The sequence below is a fragment of the Sinocyclocheilus grahami genome, unplaced genomic scaffold, assembly GCF_001515645.1.
Source record: "Sinocyclocheilus grahami isolate Dianchi unplaced genomic scaffold, SAMN03320097.WGS_v1.1 scaffold981.1, whole genome shotgun sequence".
NCBI classification, from domain to species: domain Eukaryota; kingdom Metazoa; phylum Chordata; class Actinopteri; order Cypriniformes; family Cyprinidae; genus Sinocyclocheilus; species Sinocyclocheilus grahami.
The window spans coordinates 240,588-262,238 of NW_015506160.1; the positions used below are offsets into that span (position 1 = coordinate 240,588).

At 41.6% G+C, this 21,651-nt stretch overlaps 2 protein-coding genes across 6 annotated transcripts in view; one reads left to right on the top strand and one right to left on the bottom strand.

The window, feature by feature from the left end:
* Positions 1–331: 331 nt before the first annotated feature.
* On the top strand, positions 332–11,426 carry LOC107565099 (sprouty-related, EVH1 domain-containing protein 2-like). The gene is made up of 4 exons (XM_016250298.1): positions 332–461; positions 4,474–4,639; positions 4,778–4,963; positions 8,523–11,426. Exons 1-4 carry the CDS (start codon positions 451–453, stop codon positions 9,261–9,263), a joined length of 1,104 nt encoding a protein of 367 aa, XP_016105784.1. The 5' UTR covers positions 332–450; the 3' UTR covers positions 9,264–11,426.
* Positions 4,855–21,651, bottom strand: part of LOC107565092 (DEAH (Asp-Glu-Ala-His) box polypeptide 34) — a 22,107-nt gene continuing 5,310 nt past the window's right edge. For 3 of the 5 annotated variants that reach the window (XM_016250289.1, XM_016250288.1, XM_016250287.1), the window contains exons 6-18: positions 21,021–21,238; positions 20,680–20,854; positions 20,395–20,588; positions 19,533–19,634; positions 19,170–19,436; positions 18,021–18,194; positions 17,574–17,679; positions 17,379–17,485; positions 15,818–15,970; positions 14,100–14,213; positions 13,835–14,020; positions 13,598–13,739; positions 11,886–12,287 (exon numbers count right to left, since the gene is read on the bottom strand). In XM_016250289.1, the coding sequence (XP_016105775.1) occupies positions 12,154–12,287; positions 13,598–13,739; positions 13,835–14,020; positions 14,100–14,213; positions 15,818–15,970; positions 17,379–17,485; positions 17,574–17,679; positions 18,021–18,194; positions 19,170–19,436; positions 19,533–19,634; positions 20,395–20,588; positions 20,680–20,854; positions 21,021–21,238 (2,072 nt within the window). In that variant the 3' untranslated portion in view covers positions 11,886–12,153. Of the gene's footprint in view, positions 4,937–11,883; positions 12,288–13,597; positions 13,740–13,834; positions 14,021–14,099; positions 14,214–15,201; positions 15,344–15,438; positions 15,625–15,703; positions 15,971–17,378; positions 17,486–17,573; positions 17,680–18,020; positions 18,195–19,169; positions 19,437–19,532; positions 19,635–20,394; positions 20,589–20,679; positions 20,855–21,020; positions 21,239–21,651 lie in introns of those variants that run through there. The other 2 variants (XM_016250290.1, XM_016250291.1) reach the window with 2 other exon arrangements.

Sequence of the window (21,651 nt, forward strand, 5' to 3'; positions counted from 1 at the left end):
AATATGAGTGTGTGAGAGGTGCTGTAATAGAGAGAGAGAGAGAGAGAGAGAGAGAGAGAGAGAGAGAGAGATAGGGAGGGAGTGATTGAGAGAGAGAGAGGAAGGGAGGTAGGGACGGAGGGAGCGAGAGAGAGAGGGAGGACGATGATGATGATGATGATGCTGCTGCCGGTGGAAAATGGCTGCTGCATCCTCGAGCCCAACCATATGAAGGTGGACAGAGAAAGACGAGAAGATGAGAGCAGCGAGCACAAGGAGTGAGTGAACGAGAGACCGTGTGCGTGTGCGTATGTGAGCGAGAGTGTGAGAACGCGCGCGCGCGCGCGTGTGTGTGTGTGTGTGAGAACGCGCGCGCGAGTGTGTGTGTGTGTGTGTGCTCGGGAAGAAGGGGAATAAAAAAGACGAGAGACCGGGGGGCAGCCAGCTCGAAGCGGCGGGCAACACCGAGCCATGGAGGGCGAGTAAGTCCATGCATTTTTCTTTGAGCTGAACAATCTGATTGATTTGCAGCACCTCTAATGGACTGTAAGATGCTCACGCGCCAGACCATCTGATGTTAGCTGCTCATAAACACTAGTATTACGCAGCTATGGCTATCAACACTGAACACCATATTCTCCACAGACATCCAACATTTGATGAATAACGCCAGAGAACGGGCCTCAGCTGAAGTGCACTATATAGAATCGCGTGAAAGACGAACACCGCGCGCAGTAAGAGACGGCTTGTTGTCTCGAGGATGGTGTGTGTGGAGGCTCCGCGTATAACCACCAAATACATCCGTCGATTATAAAACGTGTCGATCCAAATCGGCGAAATCTGGGGAGTTTTCTGGCGTCGGGAGCACACTGGCGGGGTGGAGGCGGAGGGGGATGCTTTTATCAACGCGTCTCGAGTTTCATTATGATTTTTAAAGCCAAACTTTATGAATGAAATGTGATTTTTCTCTCACCCCCCTCCTCCTCCTCCTCCTCCTCCTCTTCCTCTTCATGTCTCCCCTCCCCCCAGCGCTTCTCTTCTTCTTCTTCTTGTCCATATCCTGCTTTCACCCACTCATCTGCTCATTGAATTTGCCGTGCTGAAGCATATATGTGCTTTTATCCATTCATAAACAGCGGGATGAACGAATGAGTGCGCGTGGCGCAATGGCTTATAATAACAGACACCGTTATTAACAATAACACAAACGGGGCTGTGAATCAAAATGGATGTGATTTCATAGCGTTTATTGTATTGGAGCTTGTCGGACTGGAAACCCGCTCTGAGGGCCTTGCATGGCGAACGGGCGCGTTCATTGATACATCTCCACTCTTCATCTCCCATCCTCTCCCTCATCCTCTCCACACATCTCAGTCCCCGCAGGCCATTGGTTTATTTACGATTCCCTTCGCTGTGCTACTCCCTCATATGAACACATGGAGCCATTATGTCCTCTGTTGTTTTATATCGGACTATATGAAAGACTTTTCCACGGAATGGCTGTAAACGCGCGAGAGCGCTGAAAGTGTCGATTAGATGTTCCTCGCCCACGTGACCGTCCATTAAAAGAAATCGCGCTGTTTCCTCTCATTGTTATAATGCTTGCACTGTTTATGTATTCTGGACTGAACCTGTAGCTTAGGGAATACAACACAAAGCACACGTGACGTTGTGATTGAACACAGACCATTGCTTGCAACCACGCCTCAAGAAATCAATCAACATTCTCCTGTATCCCCGCGTCTAGTTCACATATGTAGCACTTACAGTAGCCTACATGATATTATTAAAGTTAAGCCCACGCATGAAATGTCCATGTCACCTGACAGATATCACTCAAATGGGCGTCCAAATAAATCACAGCTGTCTCTGTCACAGCGAAACTATTCGGGGGAGGACCCACCTTTATTTCGCGAATCAGAAACGTTCTCAGCCTGTCGGTCTTCTGCGAGTTCAGGGGCCAGTTCAAGCTCAAACCGCTGTGCACCGTTTTGCTACGGTTTCCGGTTTGAACGTTTCCTGGAAACGGTGTGCAACGGGGTTTGAGACGCGTTTTCTCTTGTTTGGTGGCTGTGTCAAACATGTCAGCCCAATCAGCTGCAGCATGTATATAAACTAGACAGCTCGCACAATGTAATTAACATCCAGATAGATTCACAAGAGCAAGTATATTGTTTGCACATGCTTATTTACATTAAAGGCAAAATAACTGAACTAATAAGAGCGTAAGTATAGATCTGGAACTTCTTTTTTAAGTCTGTCTAAATATCATTTAGTAATTGCAATGTCTTCTGGTCCATATCCTTTCCTTTGGAAGGTGTGCTAGACACTGATTAATGTAACATAAAAATACTATACATATTTATATGTTTTGCTATTGCATTATGGCGTGACACTTTCATAAACTTTTCTATACCGCTCTGATTATATAATGGTAAATATTACAATAGCACAACAACAGCGATCAGCAATGATGATAAGCCGAATACTCACAATAACAATAATAAGGTCATATAGATCATAACACAGTCTCGGAGGTAAGAAGTGGATTATCCTTCACCTGTTTGTCTTTTCATCTTGAAGTGCGAGGCAAATGTTGGATCACAATAATTAGGAACCACAGTTTGCACAAATCCCTTCATTTGATTGGGATGTTCTCTTTTATTCTGGACGGCAAGGGCAGTGACTGTACCATCGAGTGTATTTTGCAGTATTAAACACGTATTTATACTGATTTCATCAGGCTCCGAAAATTCTTCAAAAAGAACACAAAGAATGCCATAGTTGCAACTCTTGCGTCATCAGAACAGGGTGTCCAACGCACCACCGTTTCCGTTTAAAAAACGCTTTGCACCGTTTTTGTCAGGGCTGAACGCAGCCCTGGTTTGCAGGGGGCGGGGCTTTGGAAAGGGGGCGTGTCAATTTCATTAGCTAAGGGCGAATTCCAAACGGAAGTGAGCATCCCTGTGCCCTATTCCCTTTGAAGGGCAGAGCCCTTGAAATGTGTTCTTTGAAGGTTGTAAAGCATTACTGTCTCTAAAGCGTTTGGAACTCCCTTGGCGAAGGAAATGACTGACCAAATGTTACCTTGACAATGCTGCGCGTGTGTGCAGCATTCAGCACTCCATCAGTTGATGCAAATAAATATTTCTTCTTCTTATTTTATTCAAATATTGTTTAATATTATATTGCTTACACGACCGTCTTAAATCATATCTACCACTGACAAAAAATATTTTGTATTTGAATTAGCCTTTTCTACTTACGTTTGTATGTGAAGTGGAAATCAACCCCAAATTTGCTTTAAAAAGCATCGTAAGATCTACTAACCAAAGATCACATGAAAACTGAAATCACTCCCGTGAAGTGACCATCGCATGTTCCCTTCAGACTTCTGGAAGGGCCCTTCGTGAATGGCGCTTCCCTACAAATGGCGTCCCCTTCCCAAAGCGCAAAAGAGCCATTTGGAATTTGCCTAAATCTGGTGAATGTTGTCAAAGGGGGTGAAATCAAATCAGTCGCACCTTTAACATCAGCATAAAAATTAACCATATTTACTGCATGTTAAATGTATGTTACGGGCCACTCATAAGTACACTTTGATTCAAAATGAGTAATATTGTATCAAATTATAATAACTTGCTCCACCTCTGAAATGACTCTTCATTTGGACTAACATCATCATCATGGCGTGGGCAGGGAAAAGAGCCAAACATGTTTCATCCCCTCCCCTCCATTCATGTGCCTGCTGCTAGCTGTGACCATCACATCAACTTTAATGTAGCAAAAGTCTGTGAGGTGCGTTTCCCTCCCAAATCCCCGATCTCCAGACAAACCTGGTTGCAATTGGCTCGAACTGGCTGGCTTTAAGTCTTCAACATTGATAAAAAGGAAGATTGTAGAAGGCATTTCACTACTAAGTACTTCCAAAATTTCAGTTATCATGAAATCAAAACTTAACTTATTTACATTTGAATGCATGTTCTTTGATGTGGCCATGTTCATCAGTGCACGCTATTTCTATTAATAAAATGTTTGCTTTTGTAATCTCTTTTACAGATGTAATGCGAAACATCCTTTTTTTTATGATGCCCAACCACATTAACGTCCACTTTTCATGATCTAATAAACTTCAAATGGATAAAATCCAATGTACCATCTTACCTTTATTCTCACTGAATATTCAGTTTCACTTGGAAATATGTCTAGAAAGATTACAAGCAAAATGGTTTACGAACATCATCATTTCAGTGGAAATTGCAGGCCAATAATAGTACATCCTTACACATCTTCACACTGCATCTTTGTCTTTTCTCTATCAATTCTCAGTTTCCTTCATTTTGAGGCTATTTTAATATTTTATACTGATAGTTGTATTTTCTTCTTTAATTGCCTTTGTCTCAAAGTCTGTGTTTGTGTGTGGGTGTGTGTGTGTGTGTGTGTTTGTTTGCACTCAGTTGGCTAGAGCACTCACTGCTTTCACTTCCCTAACAGTGTGCGTGTCCGAGCGGTGGTGATGACACGTGACGATTCTAGTGGTGGCTGGGTGCCCCTTGGAGGTGGCGGCCTCAGTCATGTGGTCATTTGTAAGGGGCGGAGCTCTGAAGGTCGTGGGCGGAGAGAGTACGTCATACGTGGAGAACGGCTACGCGATCGAGCAGTGAGTGTGTGCGTGTGTGTTCATGCCTGTCTTTGAGTGCATTGATGTTCCCTCAGCCTGACAGTCCTGGTAGTTGTGGTAATTTGGTAGTTGCCCTCATGAGTGGCCCGCGAGTGACTCGCCTCTTTTTTCGTGCAGCCTGTGCTGGAATGTGCCATTCAAAAGGGTCTGGTCTACAACAAGGTGAACCCCATCTTCCATCACTGGCGTGTGGAGGAGAGAAAGTTTGGTCTGACCTTCCAGAGCCCAGCTGACGCCATCTCCTTCGAGAGGGGGCTTCAAAGTGTCCTTGAGAAGCTGGACAGAGGTACAGAAGCAGCAAAAGTTAGTGAACAGGAAGCTGGAATGAAAGATTTTAAAGGGGTCATATGATGTTGCTAAAAAGAACATTATTTGGTGTATTTGGTGCAATGAAATGTGGTTTAAGTTTCAAAAAACACATTATTTTCCACATACTGTACATTATTGTTTCTCCTCTATGCCCCGCCTTTCTGAAACGTGTCGATTTTTACAAAGCTCATCGGTCTGAAAAGCAAGGTGTGCTGTGATTGGCCAGCTATCCAGTGCGTTGATTGGCCGAATACCTCAAGCGTGTGACGGAAATGTTACGCCCCTCACCATACTGTGATGCCCTGTCCGGCCGGAGCGACGAGACAAAAACATTAAAACCCATTATAAACAAGGCATTTGTTGCATCCAGTGGGGACATAATTATGGATTATAATGACTTATACTGTCTTTTTACGCGTTGCGTTGCATCGCGCCACGTATACATAAAGCCCATGTCTGCATTTGTGATCGGAGAAATGACAAACAACAAGCGCTACTCTACACTGCTCAAAACTCGCGTTTGAATCGTCAGTGGCAAATCCTTTAAATATAAAAAACGTACTTATAGACTGTGAGTCAGAACAGCCGGCATTGTAGTCTACTCTCCCAGGATCAGGACACAGTCCTCCATAAAATGTGCTGCACACATCTGAATATTTGGGTTGAACTGTTCTGGAACAGTGTTGTAAATACAACTTAACCACTGATTTCTAGTCGTGTCCTCTTTTGGAAGGCCAAACAAAGTAGTTTCGCTTTCAAAACGACATCACACATTTGAACACAGCATCACACACGGCGGGCTAGAGTGAGCGGAGGCCGGAGGCCTAAAGTGAGCGGAGGCCGGCTTGGATGAGCGGTGGCGGGTGGGCTTGAGAATGGCGCGGCTGGCGGATTCGACGAAGGAGCGTCCGGTGGGCTTGCGGCAACCACATGTGACTACCCCGGGCTGGACTTCGCTTCGTCCACGGTGAAAGCCAATCCGGCGATCCACAGCGGAAGTTGATGTATTTCCTCAGCGACCAGCACGGATCAGCTCCAGGCATGACGAAGCGGATATCGTCCTCTTTTGGAAGACCAAACAAAGTAGTTTCACTTTCACAACGAAACACAGAACACAAACACACACGCGTCTTCACAACATGGCAGCAGCAACAATACGACAGCGAGAATAAAAGTTACACCTTCTTTCTTTGTGTGAACATTTGCGCAGTGTTACGCAAATCTTCCCACTTAGTGATGTAGGTACAGTGGGGCAAATAAGTATTTGATACACTGCCGATTTTTCAAGTTTTCCCACTTACAAAGAATGGAGAGATCTGTAATTTTCATCGTAGGTACACCTCAACTGTGAGAGACCGAATCAAAAAAGAAATTCCAGAAAATAACATATGATTTTTTAATGATTAATTTCCATTTTATTGCATGAAATAAGTATTTGATACAATAGAAAAATAGAACTTAATATTTGGTACAGAAACCTTTGTTTACAATTACAGAGGTCAGACGCTTCCTGTAGTTCTTGACCAGGTTTGCACACACTGCAGCAGGGATTTTGGCCCACTCCTCCATACAGGTGTTCTCCAGATCTTTCAGGTTTTGGGGCTGTCGCTGGGCAACATGGAGTTTCAGCTCCCTCCATAGATTTTCTATTGGGTTCAGGTCTGGAGACTGGCTAGGCCACTCCAGGACCTTGAAATGCTTCTTACGGAGCCGCTCCTTAGTTGCCCTGGCTGTGTGTTTGGGGTCATTGTCATGCTGGAAGACCCAGCCACAACCCATCTTCAATGCTCTTACTGAGGGAAGGAGGTTGTTGCCCAAAATCTCGCAATACATGGCCCCATCCATCCTCCCCTCAATACGGTGCAGTCGTCCTGTCCCCTTTGCAGAAAAGCACCCCCAAAGCATGATGTTTCCACCCCCATGCTTCACGGTTGGGATGGTGTTCTTGGGATTATACTCATTCTTCTTCTTCCTCCAAACACGTCGAGTGGAGTTTATACCAAAAACTTCTATTTTGGTCTCCTCTGACCACATGACCTTCTCCCATGCCTCCTCTGGATCATCCAGATGGTCTTTGGCAAACTTCAGACGGGCCTGGACATGTGCTGGCTTGAGCAGGGGGACCTTGCCCACGCTGCAGGATTTTAATCCATGACGGTGTAGTGTGTTACTAATGGTAACCGTTGAGACTGTGGTCCCAGCTCTCTTCAGGTCATTGACCAGGTCCTCCCGTGTAGTTCTAGGCTGATCCCTCACCTTTCTCAGGATCATTGATACTCCACGAGGCGAGATCTTGCATGGAGCCCCAGTCCGAGGGAGATTGACAGTCATCTTGAATTTCTTCCATTTTCTAATAATTGCGCCAACAATTGTTGCCTTCTCACCAAGCTGTTTGCCTATTTTCCTGTAGCCCATCCCAGCCTTGTGCAGGTCTACAATTTTGTCCCTGGTGTCCTTAGACAGCTCTTTGGTCTTGCCCATAGTGGAGAGGTTGGAGTCTGATTGATTGAGTGTGTGGACCGGTGTCTTTTATACAGGTAACAAGTTCAAACAGGTGCAATTAATACAGGTAATGAGTGGAGGATAGGAGGGCTTCTTAAAGACAAACTAACAGGTCTGTGAGAGCTAGAATTCTTGCTGGTTGGTAGGTGATCAAATACTTATTTCATGCAATAAAATGGAAATTAATTATTAAAAAAATCATACAATGTTATTTTCTGGATTTTTTTTTTTGATTCGGTCTCTCACAGTTGAGGTGTACCTACGATGAAAATTACAGATCTCTCCATTCTTTGTAAGTGGGAAAACTTGAAAAATCAGCAGTGTATCAAATACTTATTTGCCCCACTGTAACTGGAGGCAGAGTTATTTTTAACTCCATGTAGATCACAAACCTCTGAAAGCGGTTGATAAATGTAACCGTTAGCGTTTTTTTATCCAGAAAAACCGCAGCTCCTCCGTTTACCTGCATTTATGTTTAAGGCAGTCTTGCCCTCACAAACATGGCGGACGCGTTGACGTATCGCAGCAACGGCTCAAAGCGGCCAATGAGGCGTCTAGCTATTTATTATGTCTATGATGAACACGCCCAGAGTGGGTTATGATTGGTCGACAGACAGGCTCAAATCTGATTGGCTAAAGAGTACGAGTGTCCCGCTGGCAGTAGTTCGCTGGTCTCAAAATATACACACAAATCCAGAGCGATTCACATTCACAGCCCCTGATAAACTCGTGAATCTTAAACATTCAAAAATTGTGTACACAGTTGTACATCTGTGGATTGTGTTTTGCATTTGTGAAAAGTATTTTATGGCAACTTTACAGATCTTTATGCACCAAGAGCTTGTAACACATCAAAGAGAAAGGAAAAATTGAAATCGCATCATATGACCCCTTTAATATACTTTAATATACTTTAGTTTTAAAGCCAAATAACGCTGTTGTTATGGCTGCTAAATGTACCAGTGCAGTGAAGATGATGATGCCATGCAAGGATATTGCTAATGTGCCTAATGTGAACTACTATTTTCTTTCTTGAAATGTATTCATGATAAACGGTGCTACACGGACCAAGGTGGGCGGGCTGACAGGGGGCGTGGTGGTGGTGGGCGGCAGCCAGGACAAGTCGGAGCTTTGCGTGGTGCGCTTTGAGAAGGAACTGGCCGGCGTGGGCACCACAGGCTGCGAGGTCACCGTCATGCTGGACACCAAAGGCTCCCAGCTCAACTCTTCGCCCACCTGCATGCCCAACGCCGTGCCGGGAGTGCCGTCGGCCAGCAGCTCCCCGCAGGAGACGGGCAAAGGCTCGCCCTCTCCCTGCTGCATCCACACCTCGCTCGCCACGCCCCGCTCTCGGACTCGCAAGCGAGGGGGCAGTGGAGGGGAAGCCATCTCGCCCGACGACGACAGCTCCTGCCCGCAGGGATCCTCCTCTTGCTCGTCACGCTGTGTGTACTGCCGCTCCGTCTTCAGCGCCTCAGAGAACGGACGGGGCCGCTGCCGGGACGCTCCCGACCCGGCACTACACTGCCTGCGCCAGTGGACGTGTGTGTGGTGCGCAGAGAGCCTGCTCTACCACTGCATGTCGGACTCCGAGGGCGAGTTCTGGGAGCCGTGCTCGTGCGAGGACTCGATGGGCCGGCGGCCGCACCCGCTGTGCTGCGCCCGCTGGATGGCGCTGTTGGCACTGTCTCTTTTCGTGCCCTGCATGTGCTGCTACCTGCCCCTGCACGCATGCCTGCGCTGTGGGGAGAGATGTGGCTGCTGCGGAGGAAAGCACAAGGCCGTGCGATGAGGCCTAACCGGGGGGAGGGCGTGTGGGCGGGGCTTATTGTGACGGGACGGGAGCACAAAGACGTTGTCGTCATTCAAAGGAACAGCCGTAGAGCCAGATCTCCTACATAAACCTTCACGATAATATCCCCTCGCCCCCTCCGAGGCCGTCTGCTGCATTCCGCTCTTCTCTGCTCGGACCCTTCACGCTCGTGGTGGGTGCATGGGTTCGGGAAGGTCGCTTTCTGATTTGCTGGTCGTTGGGGTCAGGGGTCGTCTCCGGGAGGTGGGGAGTGAATGGGGATCAGTGACGTGTAAACAATTGTTAGTTTTTTTTCTCTTGGGTTTTATTTATTTAATTTAGGGAGAAAAATGAGATGAAAAATGTTTATAGCTATGGTTATCAGACCTTTTTTGAGTATATTATTTTACTTGAACTATTGAAAGATATTTTTTTGGCAATTGATTTAATGAATACACTCCCCTCGTACCTCTAAGTTACTGAGTTTTACCTCAATGTCCAGTGGAGAGGAAGGCAGATAGAGAAAGAGACACTTATTTCGGGGACTGTGTGCTGTGGTGAGGTTTTGTATATGGTCTTTACAGTAGGTTTTTCACACACGTTCGGCCAGAACGTATTTGTGAAGGAGAACATTTTGATGTCGTATCACTTTTAGTTGTTTGAGAACAGGGAACGTGAACGGTCTGATCGAGGGCAGTTTCACCAAAACCACATACATACTTTCACCACATACATGTCATTCTTCTGTCAAGATTACAGTTGTATTGAACTTGCCAGCAACCAAGAATGTTGCCTATATTTGACCAAAAAAAGTGGAGAGATAATCTAGACATGAATCTGCCGAACATTTGCACAGCAAATGTGAACCGAGGCCTTGAAATGTAGTTGAACACACCACCAAAAATACAGTGCAATTAGTTATTAATAAGAAGTAAAGAATAAAAAGCAAAGGCTTGTTGTGTGTGACACAACATTTTAACTTTATCTGTCAGTATGGAAACAAGAGAAGTACTCAATCATTAACTATAACGAGTAACACTGCTCCTCACGTGTGCTTTTGAGCCGTGTCCTAAACAGAGCAACGAAGTGACAGGACATTTTGTCTGTGGAGTTGTGCTGGGTAGCCCCGCCCACAGTGAAATCCCATTGGTCCAGAAACATCAGCTATGTTCTGACTGCCTCTGACTGTATTACAGTATATTTTGTTTTCACTGCGGACAGACAAATGACTTGACGCTGAAAACTTCGTCGTCTGGCTAAAGGACACAAGAATTTAGACCAATCAGTTCAAACACTGCCTGGCATAACGGTTTGGACCTCAAAGTGTTAAGAAACATTGCTTTAAATATCTCAAAGCTGCTATTTCAACTCCCCTAAACTTGTCATACCTCGCTGCTAGTAATGAGGAGTTAGGGAATCAGACACAGCCCTGTAGTCCATTTTTGAGTTAGGAACACATTGATGGTTTCTCCATCAATGTTGTATTAACTGCTCATTAGAGTCACTTTAAAAGAAAAGGGTTTTTACAGCAAGATGAGCCACTAGACCATTCGATCTACACACATGCATTGTATTTCATTGTGCATCTGGACTCCATTTTTGAAGATGTGAAACATTCTCTCACACACATTCTCACTCACTCTTTATGGGCAGAATATTAGACATGAGTAGGGAAACACAAAAAGCCCCAAAAATAGCACTGGAAAAAAGAACTTTGCGAGATGAGACCACCCTTGAGGGCCCTAGTCATACATCCTATTAATAAATGTGCCTTTTGATTTATTTAACCAATAACCTATAATTTCTAAGTAACAACATACCTAAATACTCATTTTCTTTTTCGGGTTGTTTATTTCTGCCAATGTGCATATTTTAATATGTATGTGTCTATTAGTTTGAAAAGTAATCAATGGAAAATATTACCTGTTTATATATTTATTGAGATATTTATTCTAATTCTTTATTTATTTTTGGAGACGGGTTTTTATTTTCTGTGCTGTCTTACTTCTCTGACTTTGTGCCAATTTGCTGCTTTGAGGTGTTACATATCGTGGGTTTGTATCATTAATTAAACCCTAACTCTATATTTTAATGAAAAGTTTGCACTCTGATTCGTGTTTACATGTGATTATAATGTACACTCATACTGGGATGGCATCATTCAGCATTCACTCATAACCACAATATCAGGTGTATTAAAGCACAAGATAGCAATAGTGCATTGTGCTCCATTCAAACATCCAGTTGGAACAGGGCGAATTTCACGAAGAAATGTCTAGGTCATATTTCGGGCCCGTTTTCAGAATTTATATTTTGCATAAAGAAAAGTAAATTCATATTTTCATGACAATAATCTTCCCCCCCCAAAACACAGTAATGAAAGTTCTGTGCAGTCAATATTTTTCAAATTAAAATCAATAAAAATTCAATTTAAATCTGTTTATTATTATAGTTAACAAACACTACCTATATATTCATGTAATTTAAATAATATACAATTTTGTATTACAGTGGTCCACATTACAAACTACAGAGAAATGGGAGGAGAATGTCCTTGATTGTCATGAAAATAATGTAAAAAAAATATACATATATTTTCTTGAAATAAGAGCCAGACAATTCCTTACAGTTCTGTTTGATATACATTCAATCATAACTGTGACCAGTAGGCGGAGACAATTTTCACCACGCACATTCTTGATTGTCCTCAAGGGGGCGCCTCAGTCAGTGAAATTCAATTCCAGAACCCAACTAAACTCAATTGAAAGCAAGTAGAAGAATTCTATTGAGTTTCACATTTATTTAAAAATGCAATGGAGAAAATATAAACACAGGAGAGCTGGATGGACAGAAAAGGTCTTAAAGTGTGAGCATGTACCCGTGTGAGAGCTCAGGACAGGTGCTGGCGCTTGTGTTTTAGGATCTCTGTTGAGGTGAGAGTCAGGTCTTTATTACAGATGTCACAGTGGTAGGCCCTGGTCAGACACGATGAAGATGATGAGGATGTTTTTTCACTGTCAGACTCTGTGAAAACAAAGAAAAACATTGACTGATATTGCAAATCTAGAGCATTTTCAAAATAAAGGGTGAAAATACTATTGCTAAGACATGAGAAGATTTAAATATGATTTGTATTAGAAACCAACTGATATATATATCAGTGTAATTTTATTATCATTAAGATATTATAATAGCTATAATAGTAATAATATAATATTTAACATAATATTCTGAATTATTTTTCATTTTATATTTTCCATTTTCAATTTAATTGTAAAGTTGTAATAATTTTGTTTTTGTAATTTTTTTAAAGTTGTAATACATACATATATATATATATATATATATATATATATATATACATATGGCTGATATTTGGCCACTTAGAGATTATTGCCGATTTGCCGATCTGCTGAGTCATTTCAAAATCTACAGCCAGCCTAATTATTGGATAAAAACATGGAAAATGTTTTTACGGTTTTGTGAATACTGAGCAAACATTCTTTTTTACATTAATTTATTTCAGCTTTTAACGCATGTATCATTTTCCATAATTAAATAACATTACATATATATATATATACGTATATCAGCATTATTGCAGCTTTTGGCCAGTCTGTTGTCTAGAAATCGGCACTGGTATATTTTTAGCCATTTTAAATAAACTATAAACTTCTATTTTAGAAACTTTGTAAATGTGTTGAAAAAGGCACTGTTCTTTACAGAATAGAGTGCTGCAGGGATGATGTATTTTTGTAAGCCAAAACATGGAAATGAATTAGCATTTTAGCACTTCCCACTCTATCGTCCTGAAGTCAGTGGCTTTTTGGAATGGGTTTTTTAGTTAAATGTCCGAAATAAGATCTGTGGTGAACTCAAGTTAAAGATATTTTCCTGTTCTATTCTCCGACATGAAATACACCAGTAATACCACCTTGTGATTTCTTAAAGCTTTTACTTTTTTGTGGTTGCTAACAAGTGGCTAAATGGGACTACAGAGGTTGTCAGTGACATTAAACATCATCACACTGAACAGGCAAACTCATGTTCTCACTAATTCACTTTAACAGCCTTACTGTGTTTGTAATCATGCTCTTGCTAAATATTCTTCAGGTAAAAGTTTTTAGTTTTTTTTATAATAAAGACTGAAAGAGTTGTCAGAAGCTTTAATGGTGGTGACATTGAAGTCAGGTTACTGTGGTGTAGTTTGTTTATATCCTATGTTTAGGTTTTTCTTCTGCCGATTGTATTTAGGCTTTAAAATTCATTAAAAAGTTGTTACTCCATAGCAAGACATCCAAGCATATTCTGAGCCTGATTCATGAGCCGCTCACCTTCCTCAGGCTGCTGTTCCTCTGGCGGCCTACAAGTGGCCTCGTGTTGCATGCGCTCCAAGGGCGTCAGGGGCATATAAAGGTCACAGTGAGGGCAGCTCCAAAAACTGCGTAAACATTCACTGTACAGGTCCTTAGAGTCCTACGTGACACGCATTAAAAAACAGGAAGTGGTGCTATTAGAGGACTGTCAGAAAGAAAGGGTTTTAAACATCCTGTCAGAGAAAGAGCACTCACACACAGACAGTTGTAGGTAAAGTAGCTGCACAAACGTAGGCCTCCTTTAATGGGATCTGGTTCGGCCTTCATTCCAGGAAACAGAGAGCCCATAGCTGAAGCGGAAGACAGATCCGGATCCAGTTGTGGTCCGATGTACAGGTTCTGAGACTGCAGTGCTGTCAGACGCCTCAGACTGTAACTAACCTATGAGAGAGAAAGTGATTATCACGTGTGTTTGATCAAGATTAATAATACAGATGCATTAATATGTTTGCCTTGTTACCTCAGTGTACAACAGAAACCGCACGAGTCCCTCACTGAGCTTATCCAGTTCTCTGCGGGACACTTTGGGCCCACCTGCCCCGAGTCCAGTGGACGAACCATGTCCGAGCTGAGCCTATATATATATATACATATGGCTGATATTTGGCCACTTAGAGATTATTGCCGATATATGTACCTGCTGAGTCATTTCAAAATCTACAGCCAGCCTAATTATTGGATAAAAACATGGAAAATGTTTTTACGGTTTTGTGAATACTGAGCAAACATTCTTTTTTACATTAATTTATTTCAGCTTTTAACGCATGTATCATTTTCCATAATTAAATAACATTACATATATATATATATACGTATATCAGCATTATTGCAGCTTTTGGCCAGTCTGTTGTCTAGAAATCGGCACTGGTATATTTTTAGCCATTTTAAATAAACTATAAACTTCTATTTTAGAAACTTTGTAAATGTGTTGAAAAAGGCACTGTTCTTTACAGAATAGAGTGCTGCAGGGATGATGTATTTTTGTAAGCCAAAACATGGAAATGAATTAGCATTTTAGCACTTCCCACTCTATCGTCCTGAAGTCAGTGGCTTTTTGGAATGGGTTTTTTAGTTAAATGTCCGAAATAAGATCTGTGGTGAACTCAAGTTAAAGATATTTTCCTGTTCTATTCTCCGACATGAAATACACCAGTAATACCACCTTGTGATTTCTTAAAGCTTTTACTTTTTTGTGGTTGCTAACAAGTGGCTAAATGGGACTACAGAGGTTGTCAGTGACATTAAACATCATCACACTGAACAGGCAAACTCATATTCTCACTAATTCACTTTAACAGCCTTACTGTGTTTGTAATCATGCTCTTGCTAAATATTCTTCAGGTAAAAGTTTTTAGTTTTTTTTATAATAAAGACTGAAAGAGTTGTCAGAAGCTTTAATGGTGGTGACATTGAAGTCAGGTTACTGTGGTGTAGTTTGTTTATATCCTATGTTTAGGTTTTTCTTCTGCCGATTGTATTTAGGCTTTAAAATTCATTAAAAAGTTGTTACTCCATAGCAAGACATCCAAGCATATTCTGAGCCTGATTCATGAGCCGCTCACCTTCCTCAGGCTGCTGTTCCTCTGGCGGCCTACAAGTGGCCTCGTGTTGCATGCGCTCCAAGGGCGTCAGGGGCATATAAAGGTCACAGTGAGGGCAGCTCCAAAAACTGCGTAAACATTCACTGTACAGGTCCTTAGAGTCCTACGTGACACGCATTAAAAAACAGGAAGTGGTGCTATTAGAGGACTGTCAGAAAGAAAGGGTTTTAAACATCCTGTCAGAGAAAGAGCACTCACACACAGACAGTTGTAGGTAAAGTAGCTGCACAAACGTAGGCCTCCTTTAATGGGATCTGGTTCGGCCTTCATTCCAGGAAACAGAGAGCCCATAGCTGAAGCGGAAGACAGATCCGGATCCAGTTGTGGTCCGATGTACAGGTTCTGAGACTGCAGTGCTGTCAGACGCCTCAGACTGTAACTAACCTATGAGAGAGAAAGTGATTATCACGTGTGTTTGATCAAGATTAATAATACAGATGCATTAATATGTTTGCCTTGTTACCTCAGTGTACAACAGAAACCGCACGAGTCCCTCACTGAGCTTATCCAGTTCTCTGCGGGACACTTTGGGCCCACCTGCCCCGAGTCCAGTGGACGAACCATGTCCGAGCTGAGCCTGAAGCAGCCTCTCCCATTCACCCCGCAGACTGAGGGCCGAGGAGAGCACCTTCAGCGCTCCGTCAGTCAAGCCCAGCTCGAGCCAGCCGTCCACCACCACCCGCGTGCAGTCAGCATTACTGTCCACAGAGCTGGCCACCAGCAGCAGCGCCTGCGACAAGAAGAGCGTCCAAGAAGATAAAGAAAAAGGACTCTAAAATGTTCTTAGCAACATGCACTACCGGCTGGTAAGATTTTGAAATGTTTTTGAAAGATGTCTCTTATGCTCAGCAAAGCTGCATTTATTTGATCAAAAATATAGTATAACATATATATGAGGAGTTAATTTGCAGAAACCGATAACTTCATTTGCAGAAACCGATAAACCGATAATTATTTTCAGAAATTAAGTTTTTTTTATTGCGCATTCCAAGTAATATCAAACTGCATTTGGGTTGTTTTGATTAAGTAATAATAACTTAAACAAATACAGGTAATTTACTAAATTAAAGTTCATTGAAAGTATGTTTTTTTTTCTTACATATTAAAAGTTTGTTTTTTGGCAAAAGCAGATAACTCCACATTTCATGTTTTAGAGTTTAAAAACACTTGTTTAATCTTTGTAATCTCCTCAGATGACAATGTAGATGCCTGACAAACGTTGTTGTTGTTGTGATCATAAACTGTATGGATGTGATTACACGCAATACACAGAGCTTTTTCCTCACCATTGTAACGTGCTGCTTTTGCAAGGTTTGTGAAAACATTTCAGCTTTTATTTTCCTTTTTCGCCCTGAAGAAGATATCACAGGTTCATCAAGTTCGTCGAAATTATCCATCCTTGATCACATTTAGTTAGCTTTGACGAAACTCTCTCAGCTAGCACGTCTTTTCAAAGTGAAAGTAGCCTTGTCACCTGACCTGAATACAGCACCCTGATTCGCTAAAATGGACTTATTGGCTTCTGTTCAAAAACAACAAGGGCGCTTGTCGGCTTCTGCAGTAAAACGTGAACTCGCGATGCCTTGAAAGTGGACAAAACCGGCTTTTTTGACAAAACGTGTTTAGGGTTCAGATCGCGCTATATGTGGAGGATAATGCACAGCAATCAGCTCATTTTTTCTGAAAGTGGCGTTTATCGGTTTTTGCAAATGAACTCTTCATATTTAACATTTTTATTTATAGCAGGGTTATAATAGTTAAATAAGCCTAAAACCATAAACACATTTTCATTGCTTGAAATAAAATTAACTTTAACAGAAATAAAATAAAATATAAAAATGACAAAAACTATAGAGACTGCTTTATATTTCTGTGGAAACCACAACACATTTTTTTTTGTCAATCTTTGATGAATAAAATTTTTTTTTCTAAAAAATTTTATATTTTAAGAGACTTATTAACTGTAACATGAGGGTCTGCAGGGGTCCTCTCTATCTACTGCCTGATTTGTACCAAAATATTATGCTGGCAACTTGTGAATTCAGTGTATTTCTTGGTTGAAACGGCAAATAATGAACCCCCCCCCCCAAAAAAAATTATATATTTGATGGTCACTTTAGTCTCAAGCTGTCACTGACCTGTAGTGCTGGAACCCGCAAACAGTTCGAGACGTAAGGCTTGTTTGTTTCTAGCAGAGTAACGAAAGCCAGTAACTGATGCCTGTTGCTCTGTCCTTTATCAGCACCTACAGAGAGAGAATGTAAGAGTACAACAGTGAAACGGAGGACAGAGTCCGTCACAATGCCCGTCTTATTGCAAAAAGGAGCGTGTACCAAACTCGCTGGACTCGTGCTCGGGGACGTGCAGAACTTCAGGGTCACTGGCAAACACACTGGTTGGGTGGACCACAACACCTTGTTTATTACGTGTGTGAAACACCTAACACACAAACGTGAAAAATGTAAACTGTCTGAAGTTGCCTGATATTACGGTGCATACATGTGAAAGTGTGACTGAGTCCTGGTTTCACAGACGGGGCTTAGACTAAGCCAGGATTAGGCCATAGTTCAATTAGGACATTTAAGTAATTTTTACTAACATGCCTTAGAAAAAACATTACTGGTGTGCATCTTGAGACAAAACAAAGGCACTGATATATTTAGCATCAGTCAGTGCAAGTTTCTTTCAGTTGAAACGGCTCAGAATTACATTTTAGTCTGGGACTAGGCTTAAGCCTTGTCTGTGAAACCGGGGGTGAGTGTGTGTATTTTAGCCGTTACCTGCTCTGAGTCTTTGCGGGTTGCGTTGTGCTCATCTGGCATGGCCAGCTGTGGGTAAAGACCGCGGCACAGCACCAGTTTAAGCAGAGCCTGCTGCCGTGACGACAGATCTGCACTGGCATATGCAGCTTCCTGCAGCTCATTCACATTGTGACGCAATTTGAACTTGACTTCCTGTAAGAGCCAGACAACCAATAAGGAGTGAATCTCACAAAGCCTGGGTCATAGCCCATTTCATCTTAAAATCAAAAGAAAAACAAAACAATAAATTATGTTTTTCAACAATAAAATAAAGCCTATTTTTAATTCAAGGATCAAACATTGTGACATTATTTTCATGGTTAATGAAACATTTCGCTCATAGTTTTGTCTAATGTTTTATTTATTTACCCTTCAAACGTTTGGGGTCGGTAAGACGTTTTTGAAAGAAGTCTCTTATACTCACCAAGGCTGCATTTATTTGATCAAAAATACCATAAAAACAGTAATATTGTGAAATATTATTGCAATTTAAAATAATGGTTTTCGGTTTTAATATACTTTCAAATGTAATTTATTCCTGTGATGCAAAGCTGTATTTTCAGCATCATTACTCCAGTCTTCAGTGTCACACGATCCTTCAGAAATCATTCTAATATGCTGATCTAATGCTCAAGAAACATTCCTTATTATTATCAATGTTGAGAACAGTTGTGCTGCTTAATGTTTTTGTGAAAATCATGGTACAGGATCCTTTGATAAACAAAAGAACAGAATTGATCTGAAACAGAAATCTTTTGTACTATTAGAACTTCTATACATGTCACTTTGTATATTATCTTAAAGGGATAGTTCACCCAAAAATAAACACCCTCACGTTGTTCCAAACCTGTATGCATGTCTTTCTTCTACAGAACACAGAAGAAGATATTCTGAAGATTGTTGGGATCTGGAGAATCAATGGGAAGCTAAATATCTTCTTTTATGTTCCACGGAGGAAAGAAAGTCATTAGCTTTGGAACAACATGAAGGTGAGTAAATGATGACGGAATGTTCATTTTTGGGTGGACTGTCCCTTTAAGAATTGAATAAGGTAAACTGTTGAATCTAGATTAGCTCTCTCTTTTCTTTCCCCCTTATGCTGTAAAATCAAAATCAACTGAGGCACACCTGTATGTCCACATTCTGTTCAGCATCATCTCTTCTCTTCTTGCTTGATCCTGCTGCCTCATCGTCAGACCCAGACAGGGCGTCTCCCTCCAGTCCTTCCTCCAGGCGCAGAACCTTCCTCTTGGTGCTCTCCCGGAGCTCATGGTCTCGTTTCAGCTGGTGGAGCTTCTGTCTCTCCGTAAGTCTCTCTCTGCGCCGGGCTCGGTCCTGTGGCTCTGTTCTGCCGCCCGTATCCACCTCCAGCAGACCGTGAGTCCGCAGCAGCTCCTGTAAAAACCAGATGACACTGTCAAGGTCAGTCACATGGGCAAATGCAGCTAAAGCTGTTAGAACAGAGGAAACCGTAGATATAGAGCTGCTGACTTTGAACTGTCGTCTGAGGTTGACCATCTCATAAAGCCTCTGTTCCTCCAGCCCTCTCCTTCTGCACCACTTTCTGGAGCCACTTCCTCTGTCTGCTTTCACCTGTTGATATTGGATATATATTAGACAATAGGGCTATTTTCCACAACTTTTACATTTAGACAGCATGATTTTAGTTTTTTTATTTGTAATTTATTAAGACAAAACAGTATATAATTTTAACACTGCCCATTTAGAGATTATTATTGGCTTATCAACACCATTCTGCTTTACATTATATGTCTGTGTTACATATAATGCATTATAAAGGCAGGGAATAAAAGAACTAAAAGTATGGAAGCCCACTTCTGCTATGAAAAAAAATGGTCAAAAAGTTCATTGTGTCTTCCAATCTCACAATTCTGACTTTATTTCTTGTAAATCTACATTTTGCGATTTTGAGTTAACATCTTCTTTTTTTTTTTTAGAATTGCAAGTTTTAGCTCTTATACACTGCAGTTCAAAAGTTTGGGATGAGTAATATTTTTTATGATTTTAAAGAAGTCTCTTCTGCTCATCATGGCTGCATTTATTTGACCAAAAATAAAGAAACAAACTGTAATATTGTGAAATATTATTGCAATTTAAAATAATGGTTTTTGATTTTAATATACTTTAAAATATAATTTATTCCTGTGATGCAAAGCTGAATTTTCAGCATTATTACTCCAGTCTTCAGAGTCACATGATCCTTCAGAAATTATTCTAATATGCTGATTTTGACAGCCCTAATATATATCATGTCAAGTTCAGTTTAGTAATGCTCAAGCAGGGCTCCAGCACTGATACACAATTAAACAGGCAAAGAGGCCTAAACTCTGACCTGCACCCAGGCATTAAAGGTGTTCATCAGAGTGAAGGGGTCACCCTGGTTGCTGTTCAGGGGCTGGCGAGTGGTGAAGCAGTCAGGGTTGTGCTGAGCACTGCGCAGAAATGGAGACTGGACACTCAGCGCAGCGGCAACTGTCAACACCGGCTCCACCAGCTTGAAGACTGAACCCAAAACCAACATTTTTCCTGGACAAACACAAGTAGGAGAATTTACAATGCCATTAATACATTAGCAAGCTCAACTAACCACACAAAACAGCAGGTAAGGGTTCTTTACCAATGACCACATCCACAGGCAGTTGAGCCAGCAGCCTGCCAATGGGAGTGAGCTCCCCGTGTTCATCTAGCGCCCCCTGTTCTTTCAGATACATCACTGCAGTCTGAATACTAGAAGCGGGAGGAGGGTCTATGAAGGCAAAAGTGCGAGGGTCACCCAGACCCATGCTCTTCATCTGCAGAAACATCATTTGAAACATGTCTTAGTTCAGTGTCTCACTCAATTATTAGAATTATCTGATAAGATTATGCCCATTGACCCATGACTTCATTAAATAAAAGCATAGTTTTTCATAGTTTTTATGAAACCAAAGATTTGTTCCTCCAGATGTGAGAGAGCACCTGTAGGATGAGGGAGTCTAGCGCCACCCTGTGGATCTCAGGAACAGGATATGGGGCGAAAGCATCGTAATCAGATTCAGAGTAGAGGCGGTAACAGGCTCCCGGGCCAGTTCTGCCCGCACGTCCCTTCCTCTGTTCAGAACTGGCCCTGCTGATCCAGAACTCCTGCAGCCTCTGCATCTTGGCCTTTGGATCAAAACTCATCTCTTTCACCTTTCCTATTAAGAAACATCAATGATGTTTCAACATGAAGAAAATAAGCAATTTTGGCAAGGATGATGACATAAAAGTTGGTGGCAGGGTCAACTTTCTCAAAATTTTAAATAAAATATTTCATATATATATATATATACACACACACACACACACACACATATATATACACATATATATACATACACACACACACACACACATACATACATATACATATATATACTGTATATATATATATATACATACACACACACACACACATACTGTACATACATACATTTATATACACATACATACATACATGTGTGTGTGTGCATATACAGTATATATATATATATACACATACACTCTTTGATATACTGTATATATATATATATATATATATATATATATATATATATGACATTTCTTGCAT